The sequence below is a fragment of the Mirounga angustirostris genome, unplaced genomic scaffold (assembly GCF_029215605.1).
Source record: "Mirounga angustirostris isolate CCGP_5_RB_7025 unplaced genomic scaffold, mMirAng1.0.hap1 SCAF_11, whole genome shotgun sequence".
NCBI classification, from domain to species: Eukaryota; Metazoa; Chordata; class Mammalia; order Carnivora; family Phocidae; genus Mirounga; species Mirounga angustirostris.
Window position 1 is genome coordinate 87,595,277 of NW_026991719.1, and position 24,756 is coordinate 87,620,032.

At 44.0% G+C, this 24,756-nt stretch overlaps 1 protein-coding gene and 1 long non-coding RNA gene across 5 annotated transcripts in view; one reads left to right on the forward strand and one right to left on the reverse strand.

Annotated features, from left to right (window-relative positions):
- Window positions 1-17,866, forward strand: part of MID2 (midline 2) — a 98,148-nt gene extending 80,282 nt beyond the window's left edge. For 3 of the 4 annotated variants that reach the window (XM_045881291.3, XM_064574459.1, XM_045881264.3), the window contains exons 6-10: window positions 1,925-2,052; window positions 3,001-3,234; window positions 10,763-10,924; window positions 12,338-12,545; window positions 12,937-17,866. In XM_045881291.3, coding sequence (XP_045737247.1) covers window positions 1,925-2,052; window positions 3,001-3,234; window positions 10,763-10,924; window positions 12,338-12,545; window positions 12,937-13,339 — 1,135 coding nt within the window. In that variant the 3' untranslated portion in view covers window positions 13,340-17,866. The remainder of the gene's footprint in view (window positions 1-1,924; window positions 2,053-3,000; window positions 3,235-10,762; window positions 10,925-12,337; window positions 12,546-12,936) is intronic. The other variant, XM_045881281.3, reaches the window with a different exon arrangement.
- Window positions 17,867-19,781: 1,915 nt separating this feature from the next.
- Window positions 19,782-21,961, reverse strand: LOC129045992 (uncharacterized). The gene is made up of 3 exons (XR_008506591.2): window positions 21,865-21,961; window positions 21,120-21,228; window positions 19,782-20,665 (listed from the first exon to the last, which is right to left on the reverse strand). It is a non-coding gene; the product is annotated as an uncharacterized LOC129045992 (long non-coding RNA).
- Window positions 21,962-24,756: the final 2,795 nt, after the last annotated feature.

Sequence of the window (24,756 nt, forward strand, 5' to 3'; positions counted from 1 at the left end):
GAGCCTCACTTCTCTGCCTAAAGTGCTTCAGGTGCCCACACTGCTCTTCGGATAAAGTGCAAAGCTTGCAATATGGCCCACAGGACCCTGCATGACTTTGCTAATTCTCCAGGCAAGGGAGAACACACACATCCACATAGTCTCTGCTTACCTAACTCCTACTCATTGTGTAGGTCATTGTGTGAAATGAACTTCCTCTGGGGAGATTTCCCTTAGTGCCCAAGTCCCTGCCAGGTGGGTTTTGTGTATGTTACAGTCCCTTTGTAGCAGCACGTCTATTGCCTATTTAGTATCTTTCTCCTCCATGAACTGTGAACTTCGTGAGGGCGAGGACCCCAACTGTGTGTCTCCAGTGTGCTTAGCACAGGGCCTGGCACATTCGTTGTGCTCAGTGAGTGTTGGAGGGATGGATGGATGGTTGGAAGAAAGAAGATTGGGGAGGCCAGGAAGAAATTTCATGAGCCAATTTTCTGCCTTAACTCTTGCCCTGTAGGGGTTGTTGTCTTCTTACTCATCAAATCCTGGAAGAGGGGCCATTCAGCATGAGACCTGAAGATTATACTGCTAGTCTTTCATTTGTTTATCCTGGCCTACAGTTTATTCCTAAATCATCTCTATTTTCACAAACAGCCAAGAGCTCCTGTTGGTAGAAGTGTAGCAGGGTGTACATGCATGAGGATATATGTTTGTTTAACTCCTCAACCCCTTAAAACTAGTTCACCGTGGAAGTTTCCTCTCTGGCCTTCTTACATTCAGTGCATCTGCCCTTCATTCTACCTGCGTATTGTCGCCAAATTAATGTTTCTTTCCATTCCGTCATTTGCATGTTCAAGGATCTTCATTGGCTCTGATTCAGAAGGTCTGTCACAGGGCCTCAACATGTATGCTTTGGTCAAAACTCTCCGAGAGAATTCTGATGTGTAATCATGGTTAAGAATTGCTGAAGCACAAAAGAGTTTACCTAATTTTTTTTTTTTTTTTTTTAAAGAGCTGTCTAAATTGGTTCAGGGTATAGAGCTTAGAATCCAATGAACATGGATTCAGTTATATTTCTTTTTTTCCTGACCCTTACTGGTTGTGTGACTTTAGGCAAGTTAGTTAAGCTTTCTGTGTGCCATTTCTTGCTTACATTATATCTCACTGTCATTTACAAAATGGAAATAACATTTACTACGCAGGATTATGGCAAGAGGTAAATTAAACAATGTACATAAAGTACATGCATGGTCTCTTCTATCTACTAAATGCTCAGTAAATGTTAGCAGCTGTGTTGTTGTTAGTCATTCCATTATTCACTCAACAATTGTTTGCCATGTGTCCAACACTGTGTTACAGACCATGGAAGATATGAGAGGTACAAAATATAAATCCTGCTCTTGAGATGCTTAGAACTAGCTGGGGAGATAAAACTAGCATAGCATTATATAATCATAATAAATAATAATAAAATTAAATTCAAATGTTTTAAAAGAGTGACTAAAGTACAGTATTCAGGTGAAGGCTTGAACTCAGCCCCAGCATGCTGGCTTGTTTATTAGCATAAAAAAACATGGAGGGGGAGAAAAAAAATCTCTCAAACTGCTCTTACCAAGCCTTCAGAGGTCTAGTTTTGATGCTGCCTGCCAGATGGAAAATGATGCAGAGGGGAAAAAATCCTGTATTTACTTCTCAAAATTAAGACAGGATGGGGGAGTGTGTTTGAGGGGTGAACATATGTGAATAAATATGGTATAACCCTTAGTTGGTTCCTGATGATTAAATTTTAAATGGTTTCCATTCGAAAAGCACAGATATGATATTTTTCATTTAATGAATTAAGCCCTATGAGTCATTTATTTTCACCTTGTTGAACCAGAAATCAAACACTGAATAAAGGTTGCAAACCGATTTTGATGTATATTGATGTACTTTTTCTCTTTTCCAGGGTCGCTATGGCAACAGCATCTTCTCAAGTTCTGATTCCAGACATCAATTTTAATGATGCCTTTGAAAACTTTGCTTTAGATTTTTCCAGAGAAAAGAAATTGCTGGAGGGGCTAGATTATTTAACAGGTGTGAAAATACTGTGGTTTCCTTCCCATTTTAATGCTTGTCTTTTGGTGTTCTCTTACTTTAAGGTAATCAGAACAGGACAATATTTGTAATGAAAACGCTTTTATAACCTTTAAGACAATACATGTATCCTTTTAGATAGAATATACTTTAGCTCATGTAACAGAAAAGAAAGATGATGTGTCAAATATTTCTGGGGGCAGACGGGTATACCATCATACCTAAAGGTCAAGAAAAAACAAGACATTGCTGATGGATTTCTCCTTATGAGCCTATCAGCAATATATTGTTGCTTGTTGTTGAGGCAGTTAGAAATCAGGTGGCAATTATGGAATATAAAAGAATGTCCCGCATAGGTACAGGTACCATTCAAATTGTTTTAAGGAAATTTGAGGATCTGGCAGATTAGGACGAAAAATGTAACAATTTTAGGAAATGAGGGATGCAAACAGCCTATGAAAAATGCTGGCTACCTTCAGGATTATTGAATGGCCACCTCATGAGAAAAATACACACGTACAATAACTTTGCATTGGTCTTATTTTTGTCAACATATTAAAATAACTGTCATTTATTGAACAACTACTTTATGCCAGGCACTGTGTATTAATTTTATAGTATAAATATGTACCACAGATCTGTGAGGTAATGATCAATCATCCCTTATTTCACAGACGAGGGAATGCATATTAATTTGCACTTGGCCATCCTGCCCAGAATAAATGATAAAACTTTTTTAAAATAAAAAGAAACAGGTCGAAGGTCATGCAATAAGAAAACCACGTGACCGCTGGAGGTCTCAGCACGTGGCTTCCATCGAACGCTTCTCTTTTACGAAGAGAACCTCCTCACCACAAGATGTTGAGTTGGGCAGCAAGAGTGCCAATCGTTAACGTGTCAGAACAGAGAGTGTGCCTTTCTCACCTGCTTTCCCACCTTTCCTTACAGCCCCAAACCCACCATCTATCCGAGAGGAGCTCTGTACGGCCTCCCATGACACCATTACAGTCCACTGGATCTCGGATGATGAGTTCAGCATCAGCTCCTATGAGCTTCAGTACACCATATTCACTGGCCAGGCTAACTTCATCAGTAAGTCATGGTGTAGTTGGGGCCTGTGGCCAGAGATAAGGAAATGTAAGGAAGCAGTAAGCTGCTCAAGATTGGCCGGGGCGCCACGAGGCAAGTGTTTGTAAGACATGTTAGGTTGTTGAGTATAGTGTTTCTCGTAGACAGTGCAAGCTCCCCCAGGGCATTGCAAAGACCATATTACTGGGTGGACAAGCAAGGTGTGTATTTCCTTGCTGGGGCAGTCACGGGGGCCACTCCCATTTGTGTATGTAATCCTCGGCCTTTCCTCAGTTCATCCATGTCACTCTACTCATCCTGAGTCAGAACCCAGTGCAGAATTCATTCCTGGGTAACCACGCCACCGTCATTGCTGATTCTGTGTGTGTGAACATCTCTCTCCTCGGCTCTTCTTCCACTGCATTATCGTGATAAAATACATCACGTTCGAGGATGACTACTTCCTTTCCCGGACCTATTTGTGTCAGCGACTGTAGTGATAAGCCTTCTGTCTTTGTCACTGTACCCCCTCTCCCCCTCCTCCGAGAATGACACCAAATACAAAAAAAGTGTCAGTGGGCCACAAAATGAAATCTGTTCAAAAAGCAGTCACTGGGCTCACATGTTATGGTTTCACCTTCTGATGAATTGGAGCAAGACGAGGCAGAATAGAAACTTGACTCATCGGTGGCTAGATAAGAGGGACCCGGCTGTGAGTTCCCCTCCCTGTGCGGGGGAGAACTGGAAAGCAGAATTAAAACGGGATTCAAGACCGGAACTGGTTCCCACCCTAAGGTGCACCCTGGGTTCCCGCCCTAGTCCGCAGAGCTGCAAAGTAGTAATTTCTTTTACCTTTGTGCTTGTGCTTCCGTGTCTCACTTCGCAGGCCCACACGAGGGGAATTTTCCCAATGAAACCCTCCCAATAGGCTTCCTTTTCCTGTTTGGTGCCAATGCTGGGCCACATGGTGGGCTGGGGAGGTGAGAGGACATTGGGGGTCACACTCGAAAAACACTTGCCTCGTGCAGCTCCAACCTAAGCCACTTGGCCTGGGCAGCTGTGCTCCTAGGTGTTTTTTTTTTTTTTTTTTCAGCTTACGGAGTCACACACTCTAAGGCCTCTCTGACATGCTTTCCTGCCCTTGTCTGTCTGTCTCCTGCTCTGGCAAGTCTTACAGCCAGCAACTGAGCTTCTCCTTCCTGAGAGGGGGAAGGCAGTGGTCTCCAGGGAGCTGAGACATAAGTGCAAGCGACAAAGATCTAAAGGCTGTCCTCTCCCTTTTCAAAGATATATAGTCCTTTGTAGAAGAACTTAAAGGATAATTCTTAATGCCAATAGGATCATAGCGCCTTAGGATTGGAAGGAACCTTGGACGGTCTTTAAGCTAACCTTCTTCCCTTCTACCAGACACCCAGTGGATGATTGTCCTGTCTCTACTGGAACATTTCCAGTTCCAGGGATGGGTAGCCCACTTCTAACAAAATAACTCATTCAGTTCGTTGTGCAGCTATAAACAAATTGTCAGGGCTTCCTTATGGAGGGCCTAACTCTTCCTCCTGGTAAATAACAACGACAATAAGAATTGATACGTGCATTCTGCTTTGTCATTTATAAACGCTCCCACATACATCATCTCACTGAGTCCTCATGCGTTCTTCCTTAGCCTTATGAAATAGATGATACTAATTCTATTTTATGGATGAAGAAGCTGAGGTTCAAATGAAATGAGTTGCCCAAGGTCACAGAGCTACAAACTGATGGAGTCAAGGTCTGAACGCAAGCCTGTCAGACTTCAAGCTTAATGTTTCTTGAATTAAACCCACAGCTACTGATTAGTCCCAGTCCTGCCCTTTTGTGCCTCGCTAATGAACCTGATTCATCTCTCCATGACAGTTCTTCAGATAACGTTAGGTAGCTCTCATGTACGTCCCGTCTAAATTTTCTCCTTTCCAGGCTAAACATCCTTAGTTCTTTGAATCGCTCCTTATGTGACATGGTTTCAGGCCCCTTACTGTCATGGTATCCTTTTTAGGAACACACTCCTGTGTGTCAAAGTGCTTTATAAAATGCACTGTCAAGGGGCGCCTGGGTGGCTCAACTGGTTAAGCACCCGACTCTTCCTTTTGGCTCAGGTCGTGATCTCAGTCCTGGGATCCGGTCCCGCATTGGGCTCTGTGCTCATCATGGAGTCTGCTTGAGATTCTCTCTCCCCCTGCCTCTCCCGCTTGTGCTCTCTCTCTAAAATAAATGAATAAAATCTTTAAAAAATGCGCTGTCAAAAAAGTGAATACAGTACTCCAAAAGTGGTCTGACCACCACAGAAGACAGCTGGATTATTTCTCTTATACATTAGCTGATGCCCCCCAGCCCCGAACCTTTTTATTCCAGTAGTCACATTGACGACTGAGTATTGACTACTGAGCATGTAGTCACTTGGAATCCCTAGGTCTTTCAAATCCTTGATTGTCTAAACCGAAATGCAACACCTTGAATTCATCCCTATTACATTTTTTCTGGTTAGCTTTGACTTCACATTCCAGCCTGCCAAAATCCTTTTAAATCCAGTTTCTGCCTTCCCAGCCTGCCTTCTCTGTCTTCTTCCAGTCAAGTGGAATAGGATAGAGACAGAGCCCTGAGCAAAATTCTGTCTGGCAATGGGCAGATGAGATGAAACTATTTTAGGTGCCCCTGGGTGGCTCAGTAGGTTGAGCCTCTGACTCTTGATTGTAGCTCATGGTCATGATCTCAGGATCCTGGGATCGAGCCCCATGTTGGGCTCCGAGCTCAGCAGGGAGTTTGCTTGTCCCGCCCCCCACCTAAATAAATAAATAAATAAATAAATAAATAAATAAATAAATAAATAAAATCTTTTAAAAAAAGATGAGACTATTTTACTGGGAATATTCATGAAGATTCAAGGTCCTACCCTTATCTGTCGGTCTGGCCTACCACTGTTCTGCCACTGTTGATTGAACCTTGGCTCTGAGAGTTACTTTCCCTTGAGGTTTTTTCCACATTTTCTCTTCTTAAACCACTTTGTTGATATATAATCAGCATTCAAAGAGTTGTCCATCAACAGATCAACAGATAAAGAAAATGTGGTATGTCCATATAATAAAATATAGTTCAATCTTAAAAAAGAAGGAAATTCTGCCATTTGTGACAACATGGATGAACCTGGAGGGCATTATGCTAAGTGAAATAAGCCAGACACAGAAAGACAAATACTACGTGATACCATTTATATGAGGAATCTTAAAATAATCAAACTCCACATTTTCTTTAACCAGAAATTTCTTCCTTGTCGACTAAAATTTTGTCTGGAGAAGCTGTTCCCCTTATTTTTCTTTTTGCTTTTCCTTCCTTCCTTCCTTCCTTCCTTCCTTCCTTCCTTCCTTCCTTCCTTCCTTCCTTCCTTCCTCCCTCCCTCCCTCCCTCCCTCCCTCCCTTCCTCCCTTCCTTCCTCCCTTCCTTCCTTCCTTTTCTTCCTTCTTTCTTTCTTTCTTTCTTTCTTTCTTTCTTTCTTTCTTTCTTTCTTTCTTTCTTTCTTTCTCTTTTTCTTTCTTTCTTTCTTTCTTTCTTTCTCTCTCTCTTTCTCTCTTTCTTTCTTTCTTTCTTTCTTTCTTTCTTTCTTTCTTTCTTTCTTTCTTTTCTTTCTTTCTTTCTTTCAGCTTTCTCCCTTCATCTGTAATTATCTCCCCTCTTCCTCTAAGATTTGGAATGGTCACAAGCCAGTAATGTTTCCGATGATGCTGTTAGCTGAATTCAAACAGATGTTTGGCTGATTGTCTTCCCCATTACTGTCTATCTTTCCTCTATTTCAGTTTTGTGTTTTGCATTTTGAAAGCACTGGCTATACCCTCTGTCTGGCCAGGCAGCCTGTAACATACTGCCACCAAGATAAAACTTCTGTTTCCTCTCCTTTTCATTTCCATGCAAATGTTCTCCACCACACATTTAGACTCGGGTTCATGGATTTCCATATTGTGGTCTTTCCCGTTTGAACAAGGTATATACTTCCATTACCAGAATTCACTCCTCAACCCCATCTCGCCAAGTCCCATTGATACCCAGAAAATCCTCTTTTTACCTTTTCAAAATTTAGAAATGGTTTCAAAATTACAGAAAAGTTGTAAGAGTAGCACAAAGAATGCCCATATACTCTTTACCCAGATTCATCTGTTGTTAATATTTTGTCCCATTTCCTTTATAATTTGCTAGAAGTCCCCATCTCTCTCTATTTCTGAACCATTTGAGAGTAAATTGCATACATCATGACCTTTGACCACTAAATTCTTCAGTGTAGGTTTTCTAAGAATAAGGAAACTCTTATATAACTACAGTGTGGTTATCAACTTGAAGAGATTTGATATAATACTTTTTCTGATCCCGCCATTCATCGCCATTCATATTCCAATTTTGACAGTTGACCCAATAGCACCCTTTATAACATATAAAGGACCCGATATTGTCCTTTAGAGTCGAGGATCGGGTATTGCACTTAATTGTAATTATCCCTAGCCCCCTTTAATCTGGAACACTTCCTCAGCCTTTCTTTGTCTTTAACGACATTGACATCTAAAATCCCCTTTTATTTCTTTATTACAGTGTCCCTTATTTTGGGTTCCTCTGATGTTTCCTCACGATTTATATTCAGATTATGCATTCATGGCTGGAATACTGCACTGGAGATGTTGCATCCTCCTTAGGACATCACATGTAGAGGCATGTGATATCCACTTGCCCTTCATTGGGGATACTAATTTTGTTCAGCTGGTCGAAGGCGTTGCTGGGTTTCTTCACCACGTAGTTACTATTTTTCTTTTTGCAACTAATAAGCAATCCATGTGGTGATACTTTGAGACAATGAAAATGTCCTGCTTCCTCATCAAACCCATCCTGCCCCCACTCCTGTTTTAGTATCAGTCAAAAATCCTTGCCTGGTCCAGTCTTTACTCTGATGATTGCAAAATGATGATTTTCCAAATGAGCGTTCCCTCCCCCATTTATTAGTTGGCACTCTGCATTCTACTGTAAGCAAAAGCCCCACCCTCTATTTATCTACTCAGTATGGACTCATGAATTCTCTTTCTTTAGTGGTTTATAATTCTTTACTGCCCTTGCTTATTTTGATGCTCAGATTGTCCAGACTGAGCCAGTAAGGACCGTTTAAGCTGACTCCTGGGTCCTTAAATTCTCCCATTATTTTCTTGAGCACTTTACTTCTAGCAGAACAAAAGATTCTAGGCTCATATTGACCTTTTCCTGCCCTAGCCTTGAAATCAGCCATTTTCCCAAGGAACCCTGGTTCCTTTTAATGGGAGGATGTTATTAGAGAACAAGATCTGGGTACTAGAAACACACACATGTACCCATGTATGTATACATATGCACACGCATAATATACAAACGCACACACCTAACATATGTGCACATATGGATACACACACACACACACATCTATAGAAATCAAGAGTTCATACCAGTACCTCCAATTCCAGTCCATCCTCACGGGTTCTTTCTTGCCTTCCCCCGTTCCATATTGGTATGTTCCGACTTCACAGTGAGAACCCTGGCTCCCAACGACATCAACACACGTGCTCATTTGCTTAATCCCGTAATGTATCTAACAGTTTCAGAAGTGCTTTGCCCATACCATGACAGAAACAAACAATAGTTCAGGATTTGTTTTCAGTCTTCCTCCTTCCCCCTTCCCCTTGGTGTGGTTGTTTTTCATCTGAAGTGCAGTTGGGTTCATTTGTTTCACTTGCCTTCAGTTTTCGTCCCCACTCTTCCCATTCGTATTGATTTAATTGCTCTTTTCTGAATTCGTAAGGCAACAGGGTGTTTCCCAAAGGGAAAACGAGACAGAAAAGGTGTATTCAAACAAGTGCCCTTCTCTCCCCTATCTTTTTAATCCCATGCCCTTACCCCATCCCTTTGCCCACCGACTTCAAATATATGTACGTTCTCTTATTTGCCTTTCTTTCTTGCAAAAAAAAAAAAAAAAAGAATAGCATACTATCCATGCTCTTCTGCAATTTGCTTTTTTTCAACTAACAGTATACCCTGGAAATCATTCCATATCAGTTAATTGTGATCTTCCTCATTCTTTTTCATAGCTACATAGTACTTCATTGTGAAGTTCGGTCTTTTGTATTGTTAGAAGCATATGTGGAAGACCATTTATTTCTCTCTGTATTAAAATTCAGTGTGCAGTTTATGATTCATACTGTGAATTGGTACATGGATAACCAAGCCCTCCAACATTATTCCTGGCCCTTATCCTTCTTCTCTTTTCATGAGCATGACTGAGCATCTTCACCAGTTATTCTTTCTAGAACATCTCTGTTTGCCCTCCATTATGCTTCTTTTTCTAGTTTTATTTGAGACTTTTTCAACTTCCCACCAAATTCATTATAAAGACCTCATGATCAGATCTCTTTCAAAACACTCATGATTATTATTTTTTTCTAAAACACTCATGATTATTTTTAATTTTCAGCCTCACTAATTCCTTTACAAGTGCTGCATAGAAGTGACTAAATTCACTGCTCATTTTCCTTGCCCATTCCTTTGCATGCTTTGCTAGAATGGTGGTTAAAAAGCAGTAAACTGATTGAAAAGCAGATAACAGAACAGAGAAACCTCGATAATTCATAAACCAGAACGTCAACTCCTCTTTTACTCACAGTTAGCCAAATACATGTTTTTAATTATGCACATTTTTCTCTGTTTAAGTCAGTGTTTATGGTCCAAAGAGTTTTGAAAGCAGAAACCTAGATCTCTGAGTTTGGGAGGAAAGAAGGTTCCAGGCAACAATGTGTTCCTGGACCACCCCACCTCAAATGGGTATTAGAACCAGGAAGGGGCAAAAAGTGAGGAGACGGTAATGTTTGCTTTGGTTCTCATGCCATCTCCTTGGCTTCTCTATGATACCTCGGAGCCCAGGAGGGGGTGGGAGAGATGAGCCATAAGCCCTGAAAGCTTCGCTACCTTGCAGGGACAAAGCAACATGGTGTACACCTCCTGAATTGTCACGGAGTGGAGAGCGCAGTGGACTAGGGTGAGAGACCAGGGTTATACTCAGCACCATCACCATCTGTCTGTGGCCTTGGGCAAGTCACTTTTCTTCTCTCAATCTTAGTTTCCCATTTGTAAAATGAGGGAAATAGGGCGTGTAGGTGTCCTGTTGGCTCTGAGATTCCATGTTCCTGTGCTCTCTGCCCAGCGCCTCTCCATCCATACCAGGCCAGGCTCAGCTGTCAGAGGATTGGACCTTGGGTGTAAAGATCCAGAGACTCCATGAAAGTGATGATTCTGTGACTTTTGTAGAGTGGCTTTTCCCATGTTATCGGGCAGAAAACTGAAGCCACCTAATTTTCACTAGTGGTGGCATTCAACTGCCAGAGGCAAGGAGCCTGGTGTAAGCCTAGCTCCGTGGGAGGAAACAGACAGGAGATATTTAGTTCACTCTGTCGCCTGGGACTCAAAAGAAAACAAAATGAAATTCACTTTTTTTTTTTTTTGGTGGTGGTGGTAGCGGAGGTCAGGGGGGCTTTTGATGAATTTTCAATGTGCTTCTCATCCTATCTCTATTACCTCCTGGTTAATGTCCTTGTCTCCCTCCCTCCCTCCACAGGCCTGTACAATTCAGTGGATAGCTGGATGATTGTGCCCAACATTAAACAGAACCACTACACAGTGCATGGACTTCAGAGCGGGACCCGCTACATCTTCATTGTTAAAGCCATAAACCAAGCAGGCAGCCGGAACAGTGAACCCACCCGACTAAAAACAAATAGTACGTTGGGGTGATTCCAAAAGGAGAGCTCCGTTTTCCCCTCCGCAGGGACCCACAGCAGTGCAAGAGAGCGGAGGCGCTGAGTAGAGGAGCTTTAATAGTCTATGCTTTGGGCGCAGGGTTTGTTGGTGCCCTTGGGAAATACATGAACACAAAGATGTACACAAAGTATATGTAGTAGTAGCTGGTGTTTGGGGAGGGTGTTAGTAAACGGGTTTTCTCTGCACCCCATCCCATGCTAGGGGAACAGTTGTGTAAGACAGTACTGTTTGGAATAATCTGGTAGAATCCTTCTGCTGAGAAGCCATCCCTGTTAGGAATGCTTCTGACCTAAGGTGACGGGAAATCCAACTAACTCGGCTTAACAAATAGTATTTGTGAGTAGCAAAAACAAATAGTTTTTTTTTTTTTTTTCTCTTTCTCACATAGTGAGAAGCTTGAAGGTAGGCAGTTCGGGCCAGTGCAGCAGCTGGTTCTGTGATGTTGTCACAGACCCAAGCTCCTTCTCCCTTTGGGTATTGACTTACTGTTACATGACCACAATACGGCCCTTGTGACCACCAGATGCCATATTTCCTTTTAAGATAGGAAGAAGGGGAGAGGGTTGGTGCACAGGATGGCTATCTCTTCTATTGGGAAAGCCTGGCACTTTTCCAGAGTGTCCCCAACCCTGTCTGACTTCTGTTTCCATCTACTTCCATCTTACTAGCCACCCCTAGCAGCAAGAGAGGCTAGAATATCTCGCTTTTCTGGCCTCTGTGGTGAAAGAGGAGAAGGGGGAGTGTGTTCGCCAACAGTGTCTGCCATGGACCCATTTTGTATAATACAGCTCTTGCCATACCCAGCAATTGGATTCTAGTCATTTGTTTCATCATATGGTTATAAGGAATCCTCTGTCACGAATGATCCTACACAACAAATGTTTTCTCTGATCATTCCTGATGCATCAGTCACTCTAATGAAGTTACCTAATGATATGTTATTTACATCCCCATTGTAAGAGAGTAGAAAGATGGTCTTCACTGAGTCCTTCCATTTTTTTTTTGTTCTGCCACCAGCCGTTCCCCTCACTTTGTCTCACCTCAAATACTCCTTCCCCCAAGACCTACTCAGATCCCAAGCCACCCACTGAAATAAAGCAGAGTATAAGACATCTCTGAGAACATGAAAGCCCGAGAGCCCCCTCTTAATTTGATAACCCGTTGAGGGAGGCAGCTTATTCTTGTTTTATTGAAAATGGTGGCTTCAGGCCCTACTTCCTTAATATAATCCAAATAGCAGCCAACTTGCATGGGCCCAAGAATGATCGTCCTATCAAGAATCCCCTGGTAGCAATAGTCCCAGAGGACAGAGATGGCATTCTTAAATACTTTCCCATGCATTGTCTTTTTTTTTTTTTTCACTTTTTTTCAGGCCAACCCTTTAAACTGGATCCCAAAATGACTCACAAGAAGTTGAAGATCTCCAATGATGGGCTGCAGATGGAGAAGGATGAGAGCTCTCTGAAGAAGAGCCATACCCCGGAGAGGTTTAGTAGTACGGGCTGCTACGGAGCAGCGGGAAATATATTCATTGACAGTGGCTGCCACTACTGGGAGGTGGTCATGGGTTCCTCCACCTGGTGAGTAGATCCCACTCTTATTTTTTCTCCTCCCTTTTTCCTGCCATTAGGTTCCTGGGAGATCCAGGTCCATAGCACAAACATAGTACCCGCAGGTCAAGGTTAAGAGGCAGGTGATGAAAACCACACCTAGTAAAATTGGCCAGCTGTCACAAAACCAAAAAAATATGAAGTCCTGGGAAATACACTGGGCCAGGAGTTGGAAATTCCTCCAGCGCTCTAACTGCTGATTTCGTAAAGCCCTCGTGCTATCAACATTGTGGGTCTAAATGTAAACTATTTAGGAAAGGAAGAAGCATGCGTCAGATTTCTTATATATCCCATATGGTGCCTAGTACCACTCAGATCATTAATAAGTGTTTGTTTCTCTCTCCTTTCAACGGTCTCACAGGTATGCAATTGGTATTGCCTACAAATCAGCTCCCAAGAATGAATGGATTGGCAAGAATGCCTCCTCGTGGGTCTTCTCTCGATGCAACAGTAACTTTGTAGTGAGACATAACAACAAGGAAATGCTGGTGGATGTGCCCCCACAGTTGAAACGTCTCGGTGTTCTTCTGGATTATGACAACAACATGCTGTCTTTCTATGACCCAGCTAACTCTCTCCATCTTCATACTTTTGACGTGACCTTCATTCTTCCAGTTTGCCCAACATTCACAATCTGGAACAAATCCCTAATGATCCTGTCTGGCTTGCCTGCCCCAGATTTTATTGATTATCCTGAGCGGCAGGAATGCAACTGCAGGCCTCAAGAATCCCCTTATGTTTCTGGGATGAAAGCTTGCCATTAAGCTTCCAGAGAGTGTATAACTCACTGGCTCTACAGTCCAGCAGTTCTTCCCCTCCTAAACCTCAGTTAGTGTCCAATATACAAGACACAAAATAAAGTTCATCTGAAGCATCCAAAATAACTAGATATTATAGATTTAATTTTCGTGCATTAACGCTTATATTCGAATTAATGTATTGAGTCTCTCAGAACGAATTATCTGAGGAGTCTGGGTTCAAGCCATTGGAGGAGAAATTTAGAGAGTACCTCTCTTATCATTGGAGAATTAAAAATTCCCAGTGATTTAGGAGTATAAATGATATTGGAAGGAATTAGGATAACTCTAAGTAAATAATGTAGAAAGATGCTCTGAACAAGGGGCTAGCCAGCCGGAAAGGTGTGTGTGGAGGGTGTCAGCCTTTCTGGCACTGGCCAGTTTGGCCAAGTAGAATTTTGAAGTGTCGAAGGATCACATATTATATGTAGTTTTTGATAAAAAGCCTACAATCAAGGATTTATTATACGAAGAACATGTATGTGTATATATAATATATATATAAAATGAATACATAATATATGTTATGTATTCATTTTATAATTATATATACATAATAAATTTTTTGATTTGCTCATTTGAGTGAGAAATATACTGGAAGGAAAAATAAGTTATATCATTCATTTTTGTCCCCTAAAGGGAACATCATCAAAATCAGGCCAACATTTCCTCCCTCCCTCCATCCATCCGTCCCATTCTCCCTCCTGTCACACACACATGTGCAATAATGACGTAGATGGTCGGAAGAGCTCTAAGGTGGATTAGGAGAGATTGGGGGACAGGATTGCACAAGAGATGCTATTGCTGGATAGAAAATTGATCCAAGTAGAAGCACAGTTTCACTGAGGCTACTTAATGGAGGAGGTTCCTTTGAATTGTTAAAAATTCCGTCACAGAATGTCTCAAAGAAATACCGTCTTATTACTCTCAAATACATACAGTTACTAGAATTAGGCTAAAAAAAAAAAAAAAGAGTTGCATAATGGATGTTCTTTAGGAACTTTATTTACGTAATCAGGAAGAATGGAGTGTTCTAGATGAAACAACCATTTGCATATAAATGTACTTGTATTTTCGGATAAAACACTTCTGAAGTACTTCAGAATGCCGGAGAACAGTCTATTTTACTAAACAGGTTAAAGAATTGTTCCTCTTGCGATCTTGTTTACACTAGTCATCTGCTTAGCGGACCCTTCAGTGGCAAATGCAAATATAACTTTCATCCATCCCGGTCTTCCTCGCTATTGTTGAAGGGCATCAAGTTTTACGGTCTGTGCTTTTGTCAGTTCCACTGCAGGGACTGGGGATGTCAGAACCAGAGCTTTCTCCTTCCCAGGAGATAAGTCCACCTCAAGGAGTCTACTTCTCGGGAGTTGCAAAAATACTACTTTTGTACAAAGCGGTAGCTGTCCCAAGCCACCAGACGAGCCTTGAAACAATGCCAAAACGTCTCCCCTCTTCCTTCCGACCACCTCGGTGGACATTCATTCATTCATTCATTCAACAAACTACTAGATGCTGGGTACCACTCTGCTGCTGATGTATTGATAAAAACACGTCCCTTGCTGTCAGATGCCTTACTACTCTGTAGGAGAGACAAAGTATCTATATAAATCCCCTAAATAACAGCTTTGTATTGTTTGTTCACCTAACAGGGAAAGCAGGACTGATGCGCATATAGAGGGCAGGCTCAAACTTACGTTATCTAGCAGCAACATCGGCCTTTTGCTTGAAAAAACTGTATGTCATTTCTGCTAATTAGGAAAGGAGCAACCTCAGTCAGATCCAGCAGTGCCAGGAGCTAGCTTGCTGCCGTGGAAAGCCTTTGGACTAAAATAATCCTAGTTCTTCTGCCATTTCCTAGCAGTGTGACCTGGGGTATGCACGTCACTTCTCCGAGCCTCTGTTTCCTCTTCTGTAAAATAATACCTACCTCACAAGGCTGTTGCAAAGATTTCAAAAGACAGCACATGTAAACTGCCTAGCACAGCACCTGGCATGTAGTGAAGTGCACAAGAAATATTAACCTCCTCCTCCCGGCCCCGGTCCCAGTGCAGTGTAGCAGTGCTTTAAAATGATGCCTTTCATTTCTCAGTTACTCTGGTCTCTCCTCGAGGGCTTAGCCCCCAGTTTTTAAACAAAAGACATGATTTCCCCACCCCACCCCCCCCCTTCAGAAAACCTCTCACTGGCTCCCATAGCATTCAGTAGAAGGTCCCATTTACTTAGGGTTTGGCTTTTCAGGTCCCCATTTGCTTTCTCAGCTCCATCCTTTGCCACTTTCCTCCTTCCACTTGTTACTCTAGACAAGGTCAACTCTTCACACAAGTTGTTCTCTGGGCCTGGAATAGAAACATTACTAAGAGTTCTGATGCCCAGAGTGAACAGGAATTGTTCTGACATTGAGGGAATCGTGTGAAAATGCTATAAATGCAGAACACACCCCCTCCACCCCAGTCCAACTCCCTTTACCTTATCCTTGGGGCTCCCCAGCTATTCATTTTTTTGTGCCCTTTAGGTTTTAGTGGCCTGGGACAAAGCTTCAATTTCCCCTCCTTACATTTGACTACCTTACCTAGACTACCTTTCCCCACCCTGCCCCTCTCAACCAGATTAACTCTTGACCCCCCTCCCCCCACCCCTCTCAACCAGATTAACTCTTGACCCCCCTCCCCCCGCCCCTAGACTGGGGTATGTTCTCATCTGAGCTCTCATGGCACCCTGAGCGTTCCCCACCCCCTTCTCAGCAATAATCACCTTGCACAGCAGTGTTTTTCAAAGTGTGGTCCTTAGACCGCCTGTTAGAGTCACCTTTGGTGTTTGTTAAAACAATTGATCCTAGACCCCACTCCTGATCTACTTAATTGGACTATCTGGGCACATAAGTGGAATTTCACATTTTGAACAGGTTCCCAGGTAATTCTGATGCACACAAAAGTTTAATGTATAATAATCATCTTCCCTACTAGACTGTGAATACCTTGAGGGCAGGGACTGTGTCTTTTGTTGTTGTATTTTTTAATACTCAGCATGGTGTGTGGAACAGAGTGGTTGCCTGACTAAAGTTTATTGAATGAATGTATGAATGACGAATGAATAAGCAAAGTTTCCCTGTTGTACTCTGATATCCATACCGGTGTTTGTTATTTCCTGGGCAGAAAAGTTTGGTTACTTCTCCATTTGGGCTATGTTAATATTATTTTTGCAAATGTCCCAGGACTCATACATATCAATGACTATTGTCTGCCTCAGAAGCTCTGTGGAAGTTAACTTGGGGAATTGTCTAGAGCATGTGGCACCATTCTTTTCAAGAACTTTCCAGTCTTTTCAAACTTCGTTCTTTGAAGGTGGATTTAAGTTTGGGCTACAGCCAAAAATCACTCAGAGCTTAACCTACTGAATAATGCAGGAAATTAAACTGGGTTTGAGGTAAGCAATGACGTTTCTGAGCCAAATAATGAAAAGTGCTTTCCAAGAAACAACATGGTGGTAAAGTACACCTGTGGGGAGTGTGGTGAGTCCTGGAGACTTCAAGGCTTTCATAGATTGTGGCAATGCCAGGGACCTTATTGACTGCCTCTAGCTAAATAAACCCAGTTGGACAAAGGGAATAGGACCTGAATTTAACATCTTCAAGGAAGGTGACGCCCTCAGTTTTCATTGTTGTTGCCCTACTCAATCTATTCCCCTACGATCCTTTCTGCTAGCAAATTATTCTTTCTGTCTGCAATTTATGCTCGTTTCCACTTTTTTATATTGTCTTATTGAAGAAAGCACAAAATTAATCAAAATAAAGTTAAACCTGTTTTGAGAATATGAAAGAAATTTTAATGCCACATTGGAGTTGTGACTACTTGTAAGAATTGCTGCATCTGTATGTGTTTTTATCATGTAATTCCATTGTGTAACTTTGGATGCAGTGAAATTCAGATTTCAGCAAAATCACTTTTATGTTCTTTTCAGCTTAAATACACTAGGTGAATTTTCTAAGCTTCCATGGTTTACATATTTATATATGACTACCTGGATGGAGCAATCCATGGATGGACTTTTTGATAAGCTCAAATATTTGATACCCTTTCCTCTACAGAATGGAAATGTGAGGCTGACAGATAAGAACCACTCCCATGCTTATTTCAATTCCTGAAGCCAATTGCAGCCTTGGAGCCGTTGGCTGTATTTGGCTGTGTATTACAAGTTGGCCAGGTGGGCTGCCATCAGGGCAGGTAAAACTGCCTTTTACGGTCTGGTCTGCCAGCTTCAGACATATACTGTGTTGTTGTTGTTGGCTAGAATATTTATTAGACTATTGTCGGACTATTTTTTATTGAATATTTTATCCCAGGCTTGTTTGTACTGGGAGCTCTGGACCAATAGTGTCTCTCCTAGTGACAGAAATCTGAGCATCTGTGGATTACACAGCCTCATCCTTCTAAAATATCCCAGCCATCCAAAATGCTATATTATGAATTAAATAAATATATATGTATTCATGAGTTCTCGACTGTCTTTCACTGGAGTTTAAATTGGGGGAAGATGAAAAGAAAGACGGCCGTGGGTTACTGGAATTGTCTAAATGACTTGGGGGAAATCAGATATATAAAAGGTAGAGATCTGGGCAGAGAAGATCCAGGGGGTCCAGAAATCGGGATCCCATCATGAAGACTGGTTTCCAGGAGCAGACAACAGTCAGGAAGACTAAAGAAATGAAGGTAAAAGGCCCAAAGAGACACGCACATTACTTTTTAGGGATTGAAGCAGAAACTGGGAATTAAGGAATAACAAAGAAAATCCCACAACTGGAACTTATTGGTTAAGGTCCGAGTAGGGCCAGAAGTGACTTGAAATAGGTTGTCAGAACAAGGGCCTATAGAAATGATGGCCCCAATACAAGAAGATTAAAATATAAAAGAGACAAGAATTTGGAATATCAGGGCCCTAGTGGTCTAACTGGAGAGCAACCTAGGCAAAGGCCAAATATGGGGCTATTACCCACAGCTAAGATTGGGATGTGAAGTTTGGAAAGTCTGGTTCTATTTGATAGGCCAGGCCAGAGAAGATATGGGGTTCTTTATGTTCCCCTACCTAGGAATAGGGTTCCTCCTGGAGTCCCAGTGAAACTGAGCCTGCAGGTGGGGGTGAGGTGATCTGTTTATAAAGATTAGGAGTAACAGAGGCCATCAAGTCGGTTGTTACATGGCAGTGGAAATGTAGACAGCATGATAGCTAATGAGAATGACTCTCCTCCACTGTGAATTTCCAGGGGTGGAGGATCAAGGTGGTCTTCCTATAACTGTTTGGCACGATATGCAAATTACAATTGTGACTGGCCTGGACGGGTCATTCAAGAGGCATTCATTGTGTTCCCAGTATTCCTCTCATTTCTCTGGGGGACATACTAACATGAAAAAAGTATTCCTAACATTTATAATCTAGTGGGGCATCCAATTCAATAATTCATCCCAGATAGTTTTTAACCTACAAACTCAAATTACTCAAGGTAGCTGAAAAAGGAAGCCTTTCCAGAAGACACAGGGGTGAGAGTAGAAACTCTTACCAGACTTGTACATAGGACATGCATAGTAAATGCTGATTGAATAGAAATAGAACCTGATAAGCAGAATGACAAGCAGGCCACCTTGTACACTATGAAGTTTGTCTTAGGTGAACTTCACAGCACCACTTGTATAATCCCTCTTGGGCACATATCTCTGGTCCAGCATCCCCACAATTGCCTCTTTGTAACAGGCAACCATTGTTTAAGGCCAGTCTTCTTCAAAGGGAATAATTACAAGAACTAATAAATTAGCCATCGATAATGTGCTAATGGAGGAGGATGGGGGAAATTCACACCTCCTCCAGCTTCTCACTCTACCTCTTCCTTCCTTCTCAGAAAATAAGAAAATGTTAACAGGAGCCTTCTAGAGACAATGCTTTTGTTGTCCAATCTGGGGGTTTGGACAAGGTGGGGAGGGCAAGCTGTAGACTTGCAGGTTTGAAAGGGTCAGCCAGCAATGCTCTGGCAGGCTTGTAGGGGACATATTTGGGTTGTCTTTAACTCTACTTCTACTTTAACTATACTAGCATTTACTGTGTATGTCCTATGTCAGGGTAGCCTTGTCCACAGAATGCAGAGGATCTGCTACTCCTCCAGCCAGATTGAAGTCCCAGAAAATGGAATTTGGGCTGGTTTTCTCTTTCATGTCCAGTGGCAGGAAAAAGCCATTATGATCTACACATCTTTTTGCCCAGCTTAACTCCCTTGGTGATAAGGGAGGGTGTGGTGATACACCAGAAATGTGTAATTCACATCAAGCAGCTGGCAAGCACACAAGTCCAAGGCCTGAGTGATTTAGCAGGTAAGGGTACAATGGATCATTTGTTTGATTCAAACAGTTTATTATTTACACAACAAAAGAAAAAGTAGTCCAAGGTTCCTGCTCCTAGTGGTCCCTGTCCCAAACACCAAAAAGGAGGACACCGGAAAAAAGGGATCAGAGGACTGCAATGGTAGTTGTGGGACATCCCTTTGCCAAGAAGCCGATTATAGTATGTAGCTCTATTCTGAGAGGGATGAGCCAGGAAGTCTCTTATCTCATCAGATCCCAGGAGGTGGGAGGGGATGAAAAACTCTTGACAGCCTTCCAGGGGATGGGGGGATAAGGAGGCAGCGGGAGAAAAGCAGCAGTGGCCTTGAAGCAGCTCCTTGTAGGCCTCCCATCCTCTAGTGCCCTGGGAGGATCACAGGCGTTCTGCCAAGACTCAGATTAGTTATGGTTCAAGCCTTTGCCTGCAGGACCTCTGTAGATAGTGTGAGGCTGCCTGGGTGCCATGGAGGAGCTGTTCTCGTACAGCAGCTAGCTGAACACCCAGGTACCTTCCCTGGTGTGCGGGGGAAGCCAAAGGAAGCAAAGTCAGGGTCTGTTGAGGAACTCCCCGCCCTCCCTCCCTTCTGCTGACCTTCCATTCATGTCCTTGCACTCTGCTCAGTGTCTTTGGGGTTGGGATGGTGTGGAGGCAGGGATTAAAGGAACAACAAGACACACAATAAATTCAGACCTGGCAAAATTCAGTACCAAGGCCAGAGAATCCCAAAGCCCAAGTCCTTTGCTATCTCTGGCTTAGTTTTTCAACTAGAAATTGAAATGTATGAGTAATTTCTAAGGTCCCTCTTAGCTCTAACAGTAGGCATTTCCATAAATGCAAATTTTCTGAATGTAGTAGTAGGAGCCTAATCTGCATACCTACCCCAAGAATGTTGGGACATCAGGGCAGATCATCAGGAACCTATGACTAGAACAGAAAGGTAGATAACATTGCTGTTACTTTGGGACCTCCGTCAGACTCCTTTTCAAGGTGACTGTACTCCTTTTTACACACTTCTTTTCACTCAGAGCTCCCATGCCAGTCTCGCCCACTTATATTTGACACCATTATTTTTGAGCTTTCCACTTCAGCCCTCTTCCCGTTTTATTCACTAACTGTACAAAATACAGATCCTGCTCTAGTTAGTCAGGTCTCAGTTTCAAATTTCAGGTTAGCTGTCTGACAGTTTTCCACGTATCCATGTAGGAAATTGCCAAAGACATTCCACTTTCCAAAGGCAGAACAGGACACTTGATACAGAAACGAACAAGGGTCCTATGCACCACCTTCCCCAATCACAGCCTTTTTTCCTCAAACTTCCACAAATATACTCCTTACATGGAAGAGAGAGAGTCTTGGCACTTATCATGCAATTACTCACTTATTCATTCATTCAATGAATCGTTTATTGACAGAATCTTCGTGTCAGGGGCTGGAGTCCAGTGATGACTGAAACACATAGTCTCTGCCCTCATGAGACTCATAATCATCTAGAGGGGAGACAGACCACCGATGAATGAACCTTTGTAATAATAGGGGCTATCACTGATTGCTTACACGTCCCTGACACTATTCCAAGCATTTGAAATGTAGTAACTAATTTAATCCTTCCAGCAACCCTAGGAGCTAAAGACTATTATTGGCTCCATAGAGCATGAAAAGTTAATCCCTGTGCCCTTGCCCAGACCGGTAGATTCCGTGATGCCTGGTGAGCAGCTAGCAAGGCTCCTGGCCTTAGCTGCCTCTGGCGCGGGGGTAAAGGAGTTTAACGCCCAGCACCTCAGAAATGATCCCGGCCAGTGGCGCCAGGATTTGGGGTTCACCAGAAAGGATTCCCAGGACTGTGCCAGACACCCTCAAAACCGCCCCCGCCAAGGCTTTCCCATTCTCTTTTTTCCTCCCCTTTTCCTCCCAGTACCCCCCCCCCCAGTACTCCCCCTTTCCAGGCCGGCTCCTCCCTCTGAGCCGCCTCTTCTCTGACTCATTTTCCCTTCCCCGCCCCAAAGACCTTGGCTCTCTCTCTGGAGCCCTTCCCTCTGGCGGGAAATTGAGGAAGGGCCAACTAGCTTTGAGAACCAGGTGAGCGCGTTTCCCAGCGGATGAAAAACGCCCCCTCCTCCCCCTACCGCGTTCGGAGGGACAGGAAATGGAGGGAGTTCCCGCAGCCCCGGCGGCTGGCTTCCCCGCCGCCTGAAGACCCTAGCGGCCGAGCGTGGGAGGTGCCCCGCCCCGCCCCGCCCCGCCCGGTGTCTCCTGGGATGTGAGGAGGGAAGGGGCGGCCCAGTCAAGACCGGCCGGCGGGGCCGCCGCGGGCTCAGGCGGGGTGAGCTGAGCAGGCGCTGGGGCGGGCACTCGCCGCGGGACAAGCTGGGCCACGGAGCCCGAGCTGGAAGCGGGAGATGCGCATGCGTGGAGAGGTGCGCAGAGGTGCCGACAGCAGCGGCGGCGGAGGGGCGTGGGGGCCACGCGCGCGTGTGGCGACTTACAGGGGTGTGTGTGGAGGTGTGCGTGGAGAATGGCAGCGCGTGCGTGTGGGGGTACGTGCGTGTAGGCGTGCGTCAGGCGGAGGGGAGAGCGGGAAGGACCGCTGACTGACGGCGGGGGTGGGACTGAGGTGAAGATGTCAGCGCAGCTCGGGCCGACAGAGCCTAAAGTCCTGACTCTTAACTTTTATTTTCAGAGGTGGGGAGGGAGGGTAGACATGACCCCTTTGAAAATCCGGGAAAACTGTTGATCATCTCCTGGTTAAAAAAAAAAGGCACACAGGTTGCATGCAAGCAGGGAGGGCTCCTGGGCCCGTGGACGGCCATCCGTGGTCCCCAGATCATGGCTTCAAGTGGGGAGAAACCCCTATTGGTCACTTTAGGATCTACCATCGTGACTTTGGATTGTGTGAGAGGAGGAACGGGACAGGTGACTGAGCTGTTGTTGCCTGCTCTCTCTGCGGGCCCGCCTCGGCTCCGCGTCCCTTCGAGGCTGGGTTTGCTGGGCCTCTGGGTCCTGGTGGCCTCGGAGAGGGGTGACAAGGCGGGATCACCCCCCTTCCCGCCTCGTGAACGACTGGAGGAGGGGATCTCGTGGCCATCCCCTGAAGCCGGGGCGCGGGAGGTGGGGGGCGATCTCGTTAGCCTCAGCCCTGCTGGTGAGCGCCTTGCTAAGGGTGCAGCGCAGGGACTGGGAGCGCGCCCTTGTTTGATTGCCGCCCCAGGGTCTCGACAGCCTGTGTGGAGTGTTGGAAGGAGGACTCTACAGTTGGCGCTTTGGCGGGGGAGACTGGCTTGGGTTCTGATCCCATCTTTGCCATTAACTAACCGTGGAACACAAAGCAATTGTCCTCATCTTCCCGGGTGTCACTTTCCTCATTTATAAAACAGGGTTGTTGGAAGTGTAACCAAGACTACAATAAATTCCCAGCACACAGAAGCACTTAATAAATGGCAGCAAGAGTAGAAATATGTAGATTTCCAGAGAAGTTAAATTAAACATTTTATTCTGGAAGAATGTATTAAACTGATGGTTTCTTTTTGGTCTATTCTAGGCACACTTGGTTGTGCCATCTTCATACAAAGCCCACCAAGCCCATTCCATAAAGTCACACGCCTGAAGTAAGTGGGGCTTTAATTTGAATTCTTTGCAGCATTCAGGTAGGTAATGATTAGCCCACTATCAGCTCTCACCTGGATGGCTGCGTTAGTGTTGAAGCCTTCACGTGGGCCCTCCTCCCTCCCATGGTCTCCCTGTTGCAGTCAGAGTTACTTTTCCCTCTAAGTGACAAAGTAACCTGCTGGTTCAGAGCACTGACCTTGATGTCTGACAGATCATGTTCACATTGCAGCTCCACCCTGCTCCACCACCTTCTGGTTGTGTGATCTTGGACAAATCACTTCAGGATTTAAGAATCCTTTCCCTTAAAAAACAACACCACCACCACCACCAAACCAGAATCCTTTCCCTTATCTGTAAAGGGGATGGACAATGGTGGTGGTCCCTGCCTCATTTAGGAGTTGTGAGAAGTTACAGAGATAATGCATGCAGAGTGGCCCATAGTAACTGCTCAGTAAAGTGGCAGATTAAAAATGGTAAGAGCAGCGAGGCTGCTAATGAGAGAGTGGTTGCAGTGGTATACCATGGAGTCTAGACTGGCTACGGAGTAAAGGGATGAGGTGGGAATGAGCTGGAGAATGGGAGAAGTCAAAGGATGGGAGATCTTGATGAGAATGAGGAGTGGGTATTCTGAGCACCCAGAACTAATAAGGGTGGGAGCTTGTAGCCAGAGATTGAGAGAGTGGAGTTCAGGAATTCTGAAGAGGAACAGTCCCATGTTTAACAGGTGGTCTGGAAAACTAATGGCTAGAAATGGCATGTGAAGTGACATGTGATCAGGGATTGCAAAAGTAGAGATCAAGGGACAGTGAAGCTCGAGTGTTGGGTTAGTCATCCGTAGTCATTGAGGTTGCTTATATGATGGCAGGGATTGGAATGGAGAGGAAAATGGAGCAAGTGCCAAAGCCAAGGTCCACCCTGATGAACAGGGAGCAGTCATTTATTTTGCAAATATTTACTGAGCTCTTGCTAGATGTCAGGATATAACAGGACAGACAAAAGTCCTAATCGCACAGAGCTTCCAGTCAAGGGGGAGTGATAATTGGCATTAATAATCCCACCCAAAAATAGAAGACTGCAGACTGTGAAAGGAGCTATAAAGGGAAAAAAAGGGGGGGTATATAAGGGCTTATAGCAGGAGGACCTGACCCTGTCCAAAATGTCAGGGAAGGCTTCCCTGAGGAAGTGATGAGAACTGAAGGATCAGTTGGGGTAGATAGAGGCGGATGAGGGGTGCGTGGAGGAAGTGTCCCAAGTAGAGGAAATAAGCATGTGCAGAGACCTGAAGGTAGAATATGTATAAGGGACTTGAAGAACTGACAGGCATCTCCTATGACTAGGGCATATTAAGCAAGGCGGGGAGCTGAGGCTGAATTATTTTAGGTTTTATTCTAGGAGCAATGGGACTACACCTA